This window comes from Bolinopsis microptera, chromosome 11, assembly GCF_026151205.1.
Source record: "Bolinopsis microptera isolate Bmic1 chromosome 11, MBARI_Bmic_1.0, whole genome shotgun sequence".
Taxonomy (NCBI): domain Eukaryota; kingdom Metazoa; phylum Ctenophora; class Tentaculata; order Lobata; family Bolinopsidae; genus Bolinopsis; species Bolinopsis microptera.
The window spans coordinates 6,596,017-6,609,726 of NC_087082.1; the positions used below are offsets into that span (position 1 = coordinate 6,596,017).

The 13,710-nt window shown below is 42.9% G+C and overlaps 2 protein-coding genes across 2 annotated transcripts; both read left to right on the forward strand.

Annotated features, from left to right (window-relative positions):
• The first annotated feature begins 614 nt into the window (after window positions 1-614).
• Window positions 615-7,252, forward strand: LOC134823583 (uncharacterized). Its single transcript, XM_063835118.1, has 2 exons — window positions 615-2,162; window positions 7,199-7,252. The coding sequence occupies exons 1-2, from the start codon at window positions 615-617 to the stop codon at window positions 7,250-7,252; spliced, it is 1,602 nt and encodes a 533-aa protein (XP_063691188.1).
• An 885-nt stretch (window positions 7,253-8,137) lies between these two features.
• Window positions 8,138-12,931, forward strand: LOC134823781 (mucin-6-like). Its single transcript, XM_063835343.1, has 3 exons — window positions 8,138-9,710; window positions 11,123-11,253; window positions 12,398-12,931. The coding sequence occupies exons 1-3, from the start codon at window positions 8,202-8,204 to the stop codon at window positions 12,585-12,587; spliced, it is 1,830 nt and encodes a 609-aa protein (XP_063691413.1). The 5' UTR covers window positions 8,138-8,201; the 3' UTR covers window positions 12,588-12,931.
• The last annotated feature ends 779 nt before the right edge of the window (window positions 12,932-13,710 follow it).

The window sequence follows — 13,710 nt, forward strand, 5'->3', positions numbered from 1 at the left end:
GTTACAACAGTATCAGTGACAGGGTTGCTTATCTAGATCTTGAGATACCAAGTAAATCAGGTAAACCAAGACTTTGCCGTGTTATCAATGCCTATGGACACACTCAAGTAAATTGTGATAAGTATCCGCAGAGACGTGATTATTTCTACAAGTTTCTTGGCAAAGCTGTTGATATTCCATCAAGTTGGGACTTATATATTCTTGGAGATTTCAACTCTCGACTCGGTAAATTGTCTCATTCAGATATTGTTTTCGGGTATAATGACTTTATGGGTATGTATGGGTCTGGAAAGAGGAATTCAAATGGAGAGCATCTTCTTAATTTTCTTGTTGATAAAAAACTTTTTGCTTGCAACACTAGCTTCCAGCACCCTGTCCGTCATATAACAACAAGAATTGGTTTTATGAAAGACTACTCAGCTCCTAAAAACTCACATCGCACTTTGCCCTACTACTCTCAAATTGACTATGTCCTATGTAGCAGTCGATTGAAGAAACTTTTAGTGAATTCTCGAAGTTATGGGGGTACTCTTGTTAAATCTGATCACAAAATTGTTATTACACGTTTCAACTTCAGTGACGCTCACCTTGTCTTCCCCAAACAGAAACCTAAAATGCATTTTGATATCACAACCCTTGTCAGTAATCCTGCTGCTAAAATGCATTACAACAACACATTGAATGATATTCTAACAGACAGCCCTGTTAATCCTAACCCTGAGGAAGAAATGAATAGTTTGTTTCACAATGTACATAAAGCTGCTGAGGTTAGTATTGGATACCTTCCTAGGAAACGCCCTAAAAACTTTTGTAATGACCTTGAAATTCGAGAGATGTCTGATGAAAAGAAAGTTCTACAAGCTCTACTCAATCAGAACAACACCTCTGAAGATAGATCAGTTATACGTACCAAAATCAATCGTATTCAAAATGACACTCGTAAGAGAATCAAGCTCCTTCAAGAAGAGCATGCAGACACTCTTGCTGAAGAGATAAACGAAACTGATAGTTCTAGAGCATACTTTGCAGCCACTCGCCAACTAGCAGGTATCAAACGTGCTCCAACCATAAGTGTGCATGATGAAAACTCTAACTTCATAGGTACAGACACTGGAAAAGCTGCTACACTAAAGAACCACTTTGAAGAGAAGTTCACTGCAAAACATACAGTTGAGCCTATTGACACTTTCTTTGATCAACCTAGTCCTCTCGCTGACCCTATTACTGCTATTGAAGTTGAGATAGCTGCTAAAGCTTTGAAGAATGGTAGAGCCACTGGGCCTGATGATATCCCAAGTGAATTGATTAAGTATGCAAACAGAAGTGTATTTCAGAAATATGCAGACTGTATAAATACCGCATTTGAAACAAACACCACCATAACATCTATTGGAAAAGGCAACATTACTCCACTCCAAAAGCCTAAGAAACCACTTGGTCCAGCAGCAAACATCAGACCTCTCACCCTCTCAAACTGCTCCAGAAAATTACTGTCAATGATTACCCTAAAACGTATCCAAGGCAAGCTAGATCAGTACACCGGTCCTACACAAAGTGCTTACAAGAGAGGTAGAAGTTGTGGCGATATAATTTGGTCTCAACGTATGCTAACCTCAGTGGTACTTAGAAAGCATTGGAGCTACCACAGAATGAGTATAGACATGTCAAGTGCCTTTGACACCATCAGCAGAGAAACAGTACTCAATGTTCTTGAAGATGCTGGCTGTACTAGTGATGAAATTAGGATGGTACGGCTCCTACTATCAAACACAGTGTTGAAAGTAAAAGTCAATAATACTGTATCAATTGAGTTCCAAAGCACAACTGGAGCATTTCAAGGAGATGCACTATCAGGTAATCTATTTACTGTTGTTGAAGCCGCTGCACTTATTCACCTCAGATCTGTACTCTCCCAAGTATCATCAACACCTTACCCAGTGAATCATCCAATCCCTAATCCTCCTATCTCAGAAGAATTCATGCCACTCGAAACAGGATACTCTGATGATATTGACTTTAATAACACTGAACTTGCTCCACTCAAAGAAATGCTTCCTATCGCTAAAGATATATTCCAGCAGTGGGACCTTCATATCAATTCTTCCAAGACTGAATTTGTCCATTTTTATTTAGCAGATCCTAAACCCACTGTTAAACGCAAGGTGATTGTTGGAAAAGTGTATAGAGGTGATGAAGAGTGGCGCTCTAACAAAACTTTAGGATCGTTGATGTGCACTGTTAAGGATATCAAGAATCGAATATTCCTTGGTAATGTTGCCTTTAGTAAATTTCAGAAAGTTTGGATGAAGAGCAAGATTTCAGTCCATAGGAAGATCAAAATCTACGAGGCACAAGTAGTCTCTATTCTACTCTACAACTGCAACTCCTGGGCTGCACCACTAGCTTCGTTGAATGAACTTGATATTGCTCATCGCAAACACCTCCGAAGAATCCTCAACATCAGATGGCCTACTGGGGTTATTTCTAATGAGGCACTCTATGCTCGTTGTTATGTCACTCCCTTGTCTGTGAGAGTCTCTAAGTTTCGATGGAGAATGTTAGGACATATCTTAAGAGGACAGGAAGACTCACCAGCATACACCTCTATGTTATTTGCTATAAATTCTGATATTTTTATGGAAGGGAGACGGGGTAGACCATGTTTAAACTTATTAGATGTTATTAGAAAAGACTTGACTAGTAGAAATCTTGATATTAGACTTAAGAATTTGACTGATTTCGAAGACCTTAGATTTTTAGCTTTAGATAGGGAGGAGTGGAAGAAGTTAGAAGATGGTTGATGTTTTTGTTTTCTTTTTTATGCGTTTTGATATCTATAAGGTGCCTAGGATGCTCTTTTAAAGAGATATTTCGTACTTTGAAAGATTTACTACTATAGTACTCCGTGCATATTAGTAGCCCTATAGTACTCCGTGCATATTAGTAGCCCTATAGTACTGACTTACTTGACTTAAGGCGGGTAGTATTCCCGAGATCCATTGACAACAGTTCTCCACGGCTTTCTGTCCTCCATCAGTCTAGCTATCTCATCTACTGATTTCAGCCCAGTATCTGCTTTTAGGTTATCTAGTAGTGTTAAGTAAGGTCGCCCCCTGTTAGTATGCCCATGACTTGGCTTCCAGAGGATCAGTTTGTTCAGTGTCAGCTCCGGATGTCGGTGAGCATGACCTGCAAGTCTGAGCCTATAGTACTCCGTGCATATTAGTAGCCCTATAGTACTCCGTGCATATTAGTAGCCGTATAGTACTCCGTGCATATTAGTAGCCCTATAGTACTCCGTGCATATAAGTAGCCGTATAGTACTCCGTACATATTAGTAGCACTATAGTACTCCGTGCATATAAGTAGCCGTATAGTACTCAGTGCATATAAGTAGCCCTATAGTACTCCGTGCATATTAGTAGCCCTATAGTACTCCGTGCATATAAGTAGCCCTATAGTACTCCGTACATATTAGTAGCACTATAGTACTCCGTGCATATAAGTAGCCGTATAGTACTCCGTACATATTAGTAGCACTATAGTACTCCGTGCATATAAGTAGCCGTATAGTACTCCGTACATATTAGTAGCACTATAGTACTCCGTGCATATTAGTAGCCCTATAGTACTCCGTGCATATTGGTAGCACTATAGTACTCCGTGCATATTAGTAGCACTATAGTACTCCGTGCATATTAGTAGCCCGTTATGTGAACACATGCCGAGAGCTCAAACATTCCTTTCTTCATAATACACAGCTACTTACTAAACTGTCATGTGAACCCTACCCACTACCCAGGTTTTTGATTGTCCGGCTGTTAGGATGGCTAGAATATGGATCACATCACAAATGATACGTCACTGATTGGGCCATGTGATGGATTACACAGGATTACACAGGATTATAGATAAATTATAGATCCATTATCATGGACCGTCATAATTGTTTACAGAAATTAATGAAAACAATCATCTTTGTTTGAAGTCAGGGCCAAGGTTATCCTTAAATCTTAATTATGACTAATTTGCGAGGTTCTCACCAAATTAATAGTAAAATTGTTTAGGTTTCGTGCATTTGAGTTACGTTGACGTATATCTTCGGTGAAGCTATTTCGCTCTTCGGAGCAGCGAAGGAAATAAGTGCACACACAATTGACAGCATAGGAGCGCCTTTCTTGAAATTTAATATACTGTTGGGTGTTTAGTTGAATATTAAGTGAGCGGTGGCAGTGAAATTGTGAATATGGAGGCTCTGGTGATTTTGAGGAATTACAGTTGAGTAAGGAGACAACATTTCCATAAGATGGTCTTTGAGATTTGTTTCATTGATATTGCTGGAGTCGGTGATTTCAGTGCTTATTTCAATAAGTGGCATTTGAGAAAGATATTTGACTAATTTCATCCTCTGCTTTGAATGTGATACCTGTGGGAGCCCGGAATGATAGGTTCTTATTTGTTTGTCACCGAGCTGACCAGGCCAGAAACCAGTTGATTGAATCTGAGGTCACGTGATTATGAGCTTGAGGTCACGTGACTATGACGTCACCATAGCTTGATCTCCGTTTCCCGTTCATACGACTAGGTGAGCTTGTATGCTTGTGAAATGTGAATGTGGGTCTAAGTTCCTCTTGGCACTTGGGTTGAGTTGAAGCGTTCTTGAACTTTATCCAAGGATAGTTTCAGAGAACTCTTTGTACCGAGTAATAAAGTGACGACCTAACCAATTGTTTAATCTTCCAGTTCTCAAACTTTCAAAGTTTAGACTGCCCCTCATTACATCGGAACCAATATAATGGATATATTTCTTTGGTGCACAATAGTGGTGGTATGTCAACAAACTCCTCCCCAGTAGCCCTATACTCCTATAGTACTCCGTGCATAATACATATTAGTCATGATGCGATGAGGGAAAGTCTTGACTGAAAACACAAAGACGTGAAACTTATTAAGAGACTACCGGTGCCAAACTTTGAAATTGTTGTTGTCTTGAAAACCAGCAAAACTTTGAAGGAGAGCTAAATTTGAGCTAGAATAAGAAACAATTGTACTGCCACACGTGAAATGTTTATCTGATGAGGGCGGTAGTAAACTGACCAGTGACCACAGCTATAACAAACCATGTATAATTATAATTAAACCATATCATTAACAATTATAGGGGGCCGACATCTTATTCTAAATAGCTAACCCAACTATAACCGTCCAAAAGCAGTCGAATGATCAATAGGCAGATCCAATCACGGTGAATATGGTATCGCAGTGGCTGATACGAGAACCAGCCCCTTTCGGACCTGGCTCACGTTCGTTATGTGAACACATGCAGAGAGCTCGAACACTTCTTAATATTATACTTCATAATACAGCTTTTTCCGAGTTATCGGTAGTAACAACGAGTGCAGCACATCTAGTGTCTATATCCAACACAGCACCAGCTCGGTTCAGTTTGAGAATATCTTCCCACTTTATTACTCGGTACTCGGCACTATCCGTCGTGGAGTAGAGTCCGCGGCGGAGCCGCCGGACTCCGAGCGGACTTCGGCGGATTTCCGCCAAAATGTATTTCGTTTGGACTCGAAACTATTCTGGCGGACTCCGAGCGGACCCGAGCGGACTCCGAGCGGACTTTAAAGTCCGCCGCGGACTCCGAGCGGCTCCGCGGCGGGTCGGTGCAGTGTCCACCGCGGACTAAGCCACTAGGCGGACTCCGGCCCGCCGCGGACTCCGGCGGAGTGGTCGGCGGACTCCGAGCGGACCTCTCCGCCGGACTTGAATCCGGCGGAGTCCGGCGGAGCTCGGCGGAGTCCACCGGGCTCGGCGGAGTCCGCTCGGAGTCCGCCGGCTTCCAACAGAGTCCACTGACTTCCGACTTCCGACTTCCGACCCTCGGCTAAATTTGTCACGTGACATACAACATAGCATTTTGCGATATTGTGGTCAGATGAAAAGGTCGCTAGTGAGAAACCTTAACCATTACCCTCACAATGTCAATAGTGTACAACTCTAGTCCTAACTTTGACCCTATAATGTATAAACGTTGACCCTAACCCTCCACCAAACCGTCAGCAGCGAAATATCAATGTTATTGACTGATCACGTGACCAAAACAATTGTTGTCATATTATCTCATATAGGGAAGCGTTTTTAGTTTTACCCTACTGCACGTTGCATGTGGCGTCATTCGGCCGGATCCCAGCAAGCAAAAATACGTCGACCATTACAGAACGACGCCATGAGCACTCTCTACGCTCTTCGAGCTCCGATCGTCCTGTGACGAAGTAAGGACGAAGCCTGAGGTCCTCAGGTAACATCGACCACCGATTGAAGATTCAGAGATTTTTTGACATAAAGGTCAAATGTAAAACTAAAATCTTGATGTTGATTGATTGACAACGTCAATTTTTGAGCACAGCGCGAGCGCATGCGGAAAAGGACCGCGTAGCTAGTCAAGATGTTGATAAATATTTGGCTTGTGGCGCGATGTGTTGCTCTAACTATAGCCCTCTCGCTTGCACAATATCGCAAAATGCTATGTTGTATGTCACGTGACAAATTTAGCCGAGGGTCGGAAGTCGGAAGTCGGAAGTCAGTGGACTCTGTTGGAAGCCGGCGGACTCCGAGCGGACTCCGCCGAGCCCGGTGGACTCCGCCGAGCTCCGCCGGACTCCGCCGGATTCAAGTCCGGCGGAGAGGTCCGCTCGGAGTCCGCCGACCACTCCGCCGGAGTCCGCGGCGGGCCGGAGTCCGCCTAGTGGCTTAGTCCGCGGCGGACACTCCACCGACCCGCCGCGGAGCCGCTCGGAGTCCGCGGCGGACTTTAAAGTCCGCTCGGAGTCCGCTCGGGTCCGCTCGGAGTCCGCCAGAATAGTTTCGAGTCCAAACGAAATACATTTTGGCGGAGCTCCGCCGGAGTCCGGCGGCTCCGCCGCAGGCTCTACTCCACGACGGATAGTGCCCGGTACTCCTCCAACTGCTCAGGAATCTCTGCACAAAATCCAGCTGAAGACAGGGTAGCTACTTCTGTAGCCGTCAGTTCTTTAGAATACAGATTAAAGTTAAAAAGCATGCCTCCGAATTGGTGCCCGTTATAACCTGGTGAATTATAATTCCCAAAGACTAATCTTCCGTCTGTCTGCAGCCTTTTCCGGGTTAGCGCTATAAGGCGAATTTCTTTGGTTTTAAGGAACGTCACTATCAGTTTTCACTCAAGGTGATCAGATCGTCATCCACCAACATGCTCGTTAACGCCTAATAACGTTAGGTAACCTAAACCTATTCGTTACCGCCTAATGAGGCTCATTGTAGCTCCCGATGAGATAACTGATTAAGTGCCGAGATTACGCGTATCTGCAATATCTCAAAAAGTTAAAAGGGTCACATTCAGCAATCAGCAACCACTATTGAAAGAATTTTAACTAAACACAGGTCTCCAACCAGTGTTATTATTACTAATCTAACAGTATGCAGTGTACTGCAACTTTGTATTATACATGTTTTTTATGAGTACGCACTACACACAATGTAGTGTAACTAACACTAGTAGTGTTAGTAGTAGCTAACACTAGAGTACGCACTACACACAGGCTCACAATGGACAATTTCATGCGAATGTCATGCGGTTGATAGATCGTTCGAGAAGGAATGAATTATAACCCAAAATTAACTTTAAGTCAGGTGGATGCCATATTTACTTGGAGAGCTACTCGGCTGAAAACACTCTGCACGTGACACCTACTTGCACGTGACACCTACTTGCACGTGACACCTACTTGCACGTGACACATACTTGCTCAGAACCATGGTAACTTACTTCTTCCATCAGCACTATTTCAGGTGATGGGAGCTTTCCACTAGTTTATACACGAGTGTTATCCGCCACGGAGCCTGCAGACTGTATTTCCATACCACGTAACAGAAACCCAGCCCACTGATTGGTCGAGATAAACCACGTGACTTAAATCCAGCCCGCTGATTGGTCGATATAAACCACATGACTTAAACCCAGTCCGCTGATTGGTCGAGATAAATCACGTGACTCCTGGTTAGTGGTTGGTCGATGGGTGATGTGAAAAAGAGGATGTGGCTAAAAAGAGGATGTGGCTATGTTATAAGAGTATCTAGCTACCTTGTTATAGCTATATAGGTGTTACTTTTTGCTAAATCACATACGACAGTTACTAGTTATCACACAAGTTGCTGTTATGTTGCTGTTTTTGATGTTGTTGATAGTCCCGGGCCACCCTCAAAAAGAACACCGACATCAAAAGCCTAAGATTATCTCAGGGATATCAAACCAAACCGTAAAACCAGGAGATAAACTTGAGCTGAAATGTTCAGCTACAGGAACCCCTGCCCCAGTGGTTGTTATCAACAAGAAAGAAGCAGGTCACCAAGGCCTCTACTTCCCTGAACCCCACCAAGACGTAGAGGGGTCTGGTAAAACTAAGAGGGTCTTTAACCCCATCACCACAGCAGATGAGGGATGGTACGTCTGCATAGCACTCAACCAGCGCAGCATTGCAGTTTCAGAAGCATACATTAGAGTGGAGGACCCTTGTGAAGCTACATGTTTACCCCCCAGAACCTGTTCAGAAGGACAGTGCTCCTGTCAGAGAGGGTGTGTCTCCACTTACTCACCCGTTTGTGCGTCAGACTGTCAGACCTACTTCAACAAGTGTCGTATGGAACAGGTCAGCTGTGAGCTGGACACCCCTCTGACTGTACTGCACCCAGGACTGTGTAACGGTAAGATAATGTCCCCGAGTATTATCCTATCAGAGAAGCAGGTGCACCTGGTACCCGGGGAGGGTGGTGTTATCAGTGCTGCTGCTAGAGGCTACCCTCAACCCAGCATTACCTGGTACAAGATCCTAGACAAGTTCCTCCACTCCCACACTAAAGTCGGAGAAGGGGCTAGTTTAAGGGTCTACGAGGAAGGGGTATATTTTGGGGAGGCAGTCAACTGTTTGACTAGCCGAGTGAAGAGCAGCATGGTTACCGTTACCAAGGTAACAGAGACGTTAACGGAGCTGATAGCTATGGTTACGACGGAGTTGGCAACTAAGACAATAACAACAGTAGAAAATAAAGCTACTACAACTCAACCCCTAACAACTGAAGCCTCACCAGCTGATCTAACAACCCTCCCTAAACTGGAGGATATGAGATCCTGTACAATTATTGGGGGGTCCCACGTGTCGACATTTGACGGTTGGAGTTACCAGTTCCATGGTTTCTGTTCTTATGTGTTGGCTATGGACTGTTTCTTCGCGTCCTGGTATGTGTACGTGAGGTACAAAGAGTGCGACAGAGGCAGATGTTTGGATACGGTTGATATTATCGACAGTGGCAACCACATTGCTCTCTCCAGAGGGTGGGCTATCAATGATGGCGGTAACAAGTTCCAGTATAAAGAGAACACACCTTTTGTGGTGAAGGGAATATCCGGAATACTACAGGACGATCAGCTCACCATGGCTCTTAAAAACGGGGTGTACATCAGATTTGATGGCTATTCCCTGGTTCAGGTGTATGTTTCTGACAACGCTAAAACTTGTGGTCTTTGTGGGAACAACGACCGTGTTAAAGCTAATGACATAGAGAAAGGGAGGAAGAAATACCAGACTTCTGCAGAGGTTGTGAACTTCGCGGAGTCCTGGAAACTACGATCTAACTCCCGGTGTACCAGCACGAGTTTAGCCAACAAGCAGGTATTGTAAAATAAGCCAACCAGACTACGATCAAACCTAGTTACCATGGTAACACCTTCACTACACCTCACTACACCTCACTACACCTCACTACACCTCACTACACCTCACTACACCTCACTACACCTCACTACACCTCACTACACCTCACTACACCTCACTACACCTCACTACACTCTGGGTGCATCATCAAGAGTTTAGCCAACAAGCAGGTAGTGTAAAACAGGGGCGGCCAACCAGACTAGTCCTACAAGGGCGTACCTGTGATAAAATCTGCCTGTTCACAAGTATTCTCACACTACACACTGCACTCACTCAGTATAATCTAAACTACAAGATCCTAAAGAAATGATTACTACGCTAATCCCCTACTGCAGTAACCAGCTTACCACATTACACTACAGGTATCCAACACCTGCACCTAATAACCAGGTAGTAACCTAGTAACCAGGTAGTAACCTAGTAACAAGGTAGTAACCTAGTAACCAGCTTACCACATTACACTACTGGTATCCAACACCTGCACAGCTAATAACCAAGTAGTAACCAGGTAGTAACCTAGTAACCAGGTAGTAACTTAGTAACCAGGTAGTAACCTAGTAACTAGGTAGTAACCAGGTAGTAACCTAGTAACCAGGTAGTAACCTAGTAACCAGGTAGTAACCTAGTAACTAGGTAGTAACCAGGTAGTAACCTAGTAACCAGGTAGTAACCTAGTAACCAGGTAGTAACCTAGTAACCAGGTAGTAACATAGTAACCAGGTAGTAACCTAGTAACCAGGTAGTAACCTAGTAACCAGGTAATAACCTAGTAACCAGGTAATAACCTAGTAACCATGTAGTAACCTAGTAACCAGGTAATAACCTAGTAACCATGTAGTAACATAGTAACCAGGTAATAACCTAGTAACCAGGTAGTAACCTAGTAACCAGGTAGTAACCTAGTAACCAGGTAGTAACCTAGTAACTAGGTAGTAACCATGTAGTAACATAGTAACCAGGTAATAACCTAGTAACCAGGTAGTAACCTAGTAACCACTAATTATACTGCAGGTATCCAACACCTGCACAGTAGTAACCAGGTAGTAACCTAGTAACCAGGTAGTAACCTAGTAACCAGGTAGTAACCTAGTAACCAGGTAGTAACCTAGTAACCAGGTAGTAACCTAGTAACCAGGTAATAACCTAGTAACCATGTAGTAACATAGTAACCAGGTAATAACCTAGTAACCAGGTAGTAACCTAGTAACCAGGTAGTAACCTAGTAACCAGGTAGTAACCTAGTAACCAGATAGTAACCTAGTAACCAGGTAGTAACCTAGTAACCAGGTAGTAACCTAGTAACCATGTAGTAACATAGTAACCAGGTAATAACCTAGTAACCAGGTAGTAACCTAGTAACCACATTACAGGTATCCAACACCTGCACCCGAGACCCCCTCCGGCTGCAGACTCTGAGGGAGTGTAGGAAGTTGTTCAAACTAAACCTCTCTGCTAAGTGTGTCGGCATTAAGGAACTTAAGTTTTACTACGAGTCGTGCAGGTAAGAAAGAAATTAAAAAGATCTTTACAATTTAATACATGCATCAGATCAAAACTGAAGTTTAAAAGAATATTATTCAACCAAATTCAGTAATAGTACTAAAAATAAAAGAAATGATTTTGAATGAGTAAAGATTATGAATACTTAAAAATCTTACAAGAAATGAGTCATAAATACAATTTCTAGGTATGATTTAAAAAATAATTAGAACACGAAATAGTAATAAGTGATTATTGATTGTGCAGGTATGACGCATGTCACAGAGAGGACCCTCTAAAGGGGTACTCTAACGTGTGTTACAGTGGTAACCAGGTAGTAACCTAGTAACCAGGTAGTAACCTAGTAACCAGGCAGTAACCTAGTAACCAGGTAATAACCTAGTAACCATTGTGCAGGTATGACGCGTGTCACGGAGAGGACCCTCTAAAGGGGTACTCTAACGTGTGTTACAGTGGTAACTAGGTTGTAACCTAGTAACCAGGTAGTAACCTAGTAACCAGACAGTAACCTAGTAACCAGGTAGTAACATTTGATTGTGCAGGTATGACGCGTGTCACGGAGAGGACCCTCTAAAGGGGTACTCTAACGTGTGTTACAGTGGTAACTAGGTTGTAACCTAGTAACCAGGTAGTAACCTAGTAACCAGACAGTAACCTAGTAACCAGGTAGTAACATTTGATTGTGCAGGTATGACGCGTGTCACGGAGAGGACCCTCTAAAGGGGTACTCTAACGTGTGTTACAGTGGTAAGTTGTAACCTAGTAACCAGGTAGTAACCTAGTAACCAGACAGTAACCTAGTAACCAGGTAGTAACATTTGATTGTGCAGGTATGACGCGTGTCACGGAGAGGACCCTCTAAAAGGCTACTCTAACGTGTGTTACAGGGGTAACCAGGTAGTAACCTAGTAACCAGGTAGTAGCCTAGTAACCAGGTAGTAACCTAGTAACCAGGTAGTAACCTAGTAACCATGTAATAACCTAGTAACCATTGTGCAGGTATGACGCGTGTCACGGAGAGGACCCTCTAAAGGGGTACTCTAACGTGTGTTACAGTGGTAACCAGGTTGTAACCTAGTAACCAGGTAGTAACCTAGTAACCAGGCAGTAACCTAGTAACCAGGTAGTAACATTTGATTGTGCAGGTATGACGCGTGTCATGGAGAGGACCCTCTAAAAGGCTACTCTAACGTGTGTTACAGTGGACAAGCTATAGCTAATTTGTGTGGAGTCGAGAGGATGGACAGTGAGTGGGAGGATAAAGTGGAGTGTGGAGCTAGAGAGGGTCGGAGAGAGGCAGTATTTAAAGTGGGGTGTGTTTCTCCTGAGAACTAGAGAGGGTGGGAAAGGCTATATATAAAAGTTAAACTATCGTAGTAAAGAACTATTTATAACTAAATTTCAACAGATTTTTTACTTGTTTTATACTCGTTAGTTTTTTATAACTATCTCTCATTGATTGAGGGTTGTTACTTTCCTTTTGAAATAACATACATCGCACAATACATATTGTAGCTTTGAAGACATAGTTCAGTCAATTATACTGTTTGTAGCTTTTTACAAATGAACCGCAAATAATTTTTCTCTTTAAGTTTAGTTACTTTTATTGCTATTTTGTTTAACGACCTTTCAGTTATCTTTATTAATATTATGCAGTTTTTTAAAACACTGTACTAATCAAGAATGTTGCCGCAATTATACCAGTATCACGAACGATCAATTTTCCCTACTTTAGCGCCCCGCACCAAAAAATAAATGATTCCAGAAATTGCGCCAAAGTTAGCAACTACGGGTGTGGTTGATTTTTTCCGTTCACCCTTTTGTAAAAAGGTAATAGTAAAAGGTTACAAATGGACGTTTTTGCAGAAAAACGTGGATTTTGGAGAACGAAGTAGGTGGGTTTAAATATGTCGTCGGTGCGTACTTCCGTTAGTAACCATGTCAACTAGCGCGCAGTGCAGCGCGCGAGTATTGCTTGCGGAGATGTGATGTATAAAGCTAGCCTGTCAATTAATGCGCGGCGCGAGTGTATTTTAATGTATAGTATATTGTATACTATGTATTATGTAATGTATAATATTAGGTAATAAGCCCAATTTGTACGTGGCATGCGTAGTATAGTGTACTGATGTGTATCAATATTAATATTATGAAGTGCAAGTGAGCACTGAGCTGATTGGAGCCTATATTTATAATTCTAGTGAATGGAAATCTAGCGTCCGCCAAAACGAAACAACGGGCGCAATTCTTGTTTAATTAACACATGACTTGCAAGTTGCACAGCAATACAGACGCCTCCTTTACATACAAATAAGGGGAGTGGTCTATATTTTGAAGGAGCAGACTTGTGTCCTTATCGTAGCGCGGTTGGGCCACTTCATATATCCACAGCTAATTACATATTCCCTGCGATGTTTTTGCCTTCGGTAGGCAGTGCGCCATCGACAATAAGACGCGC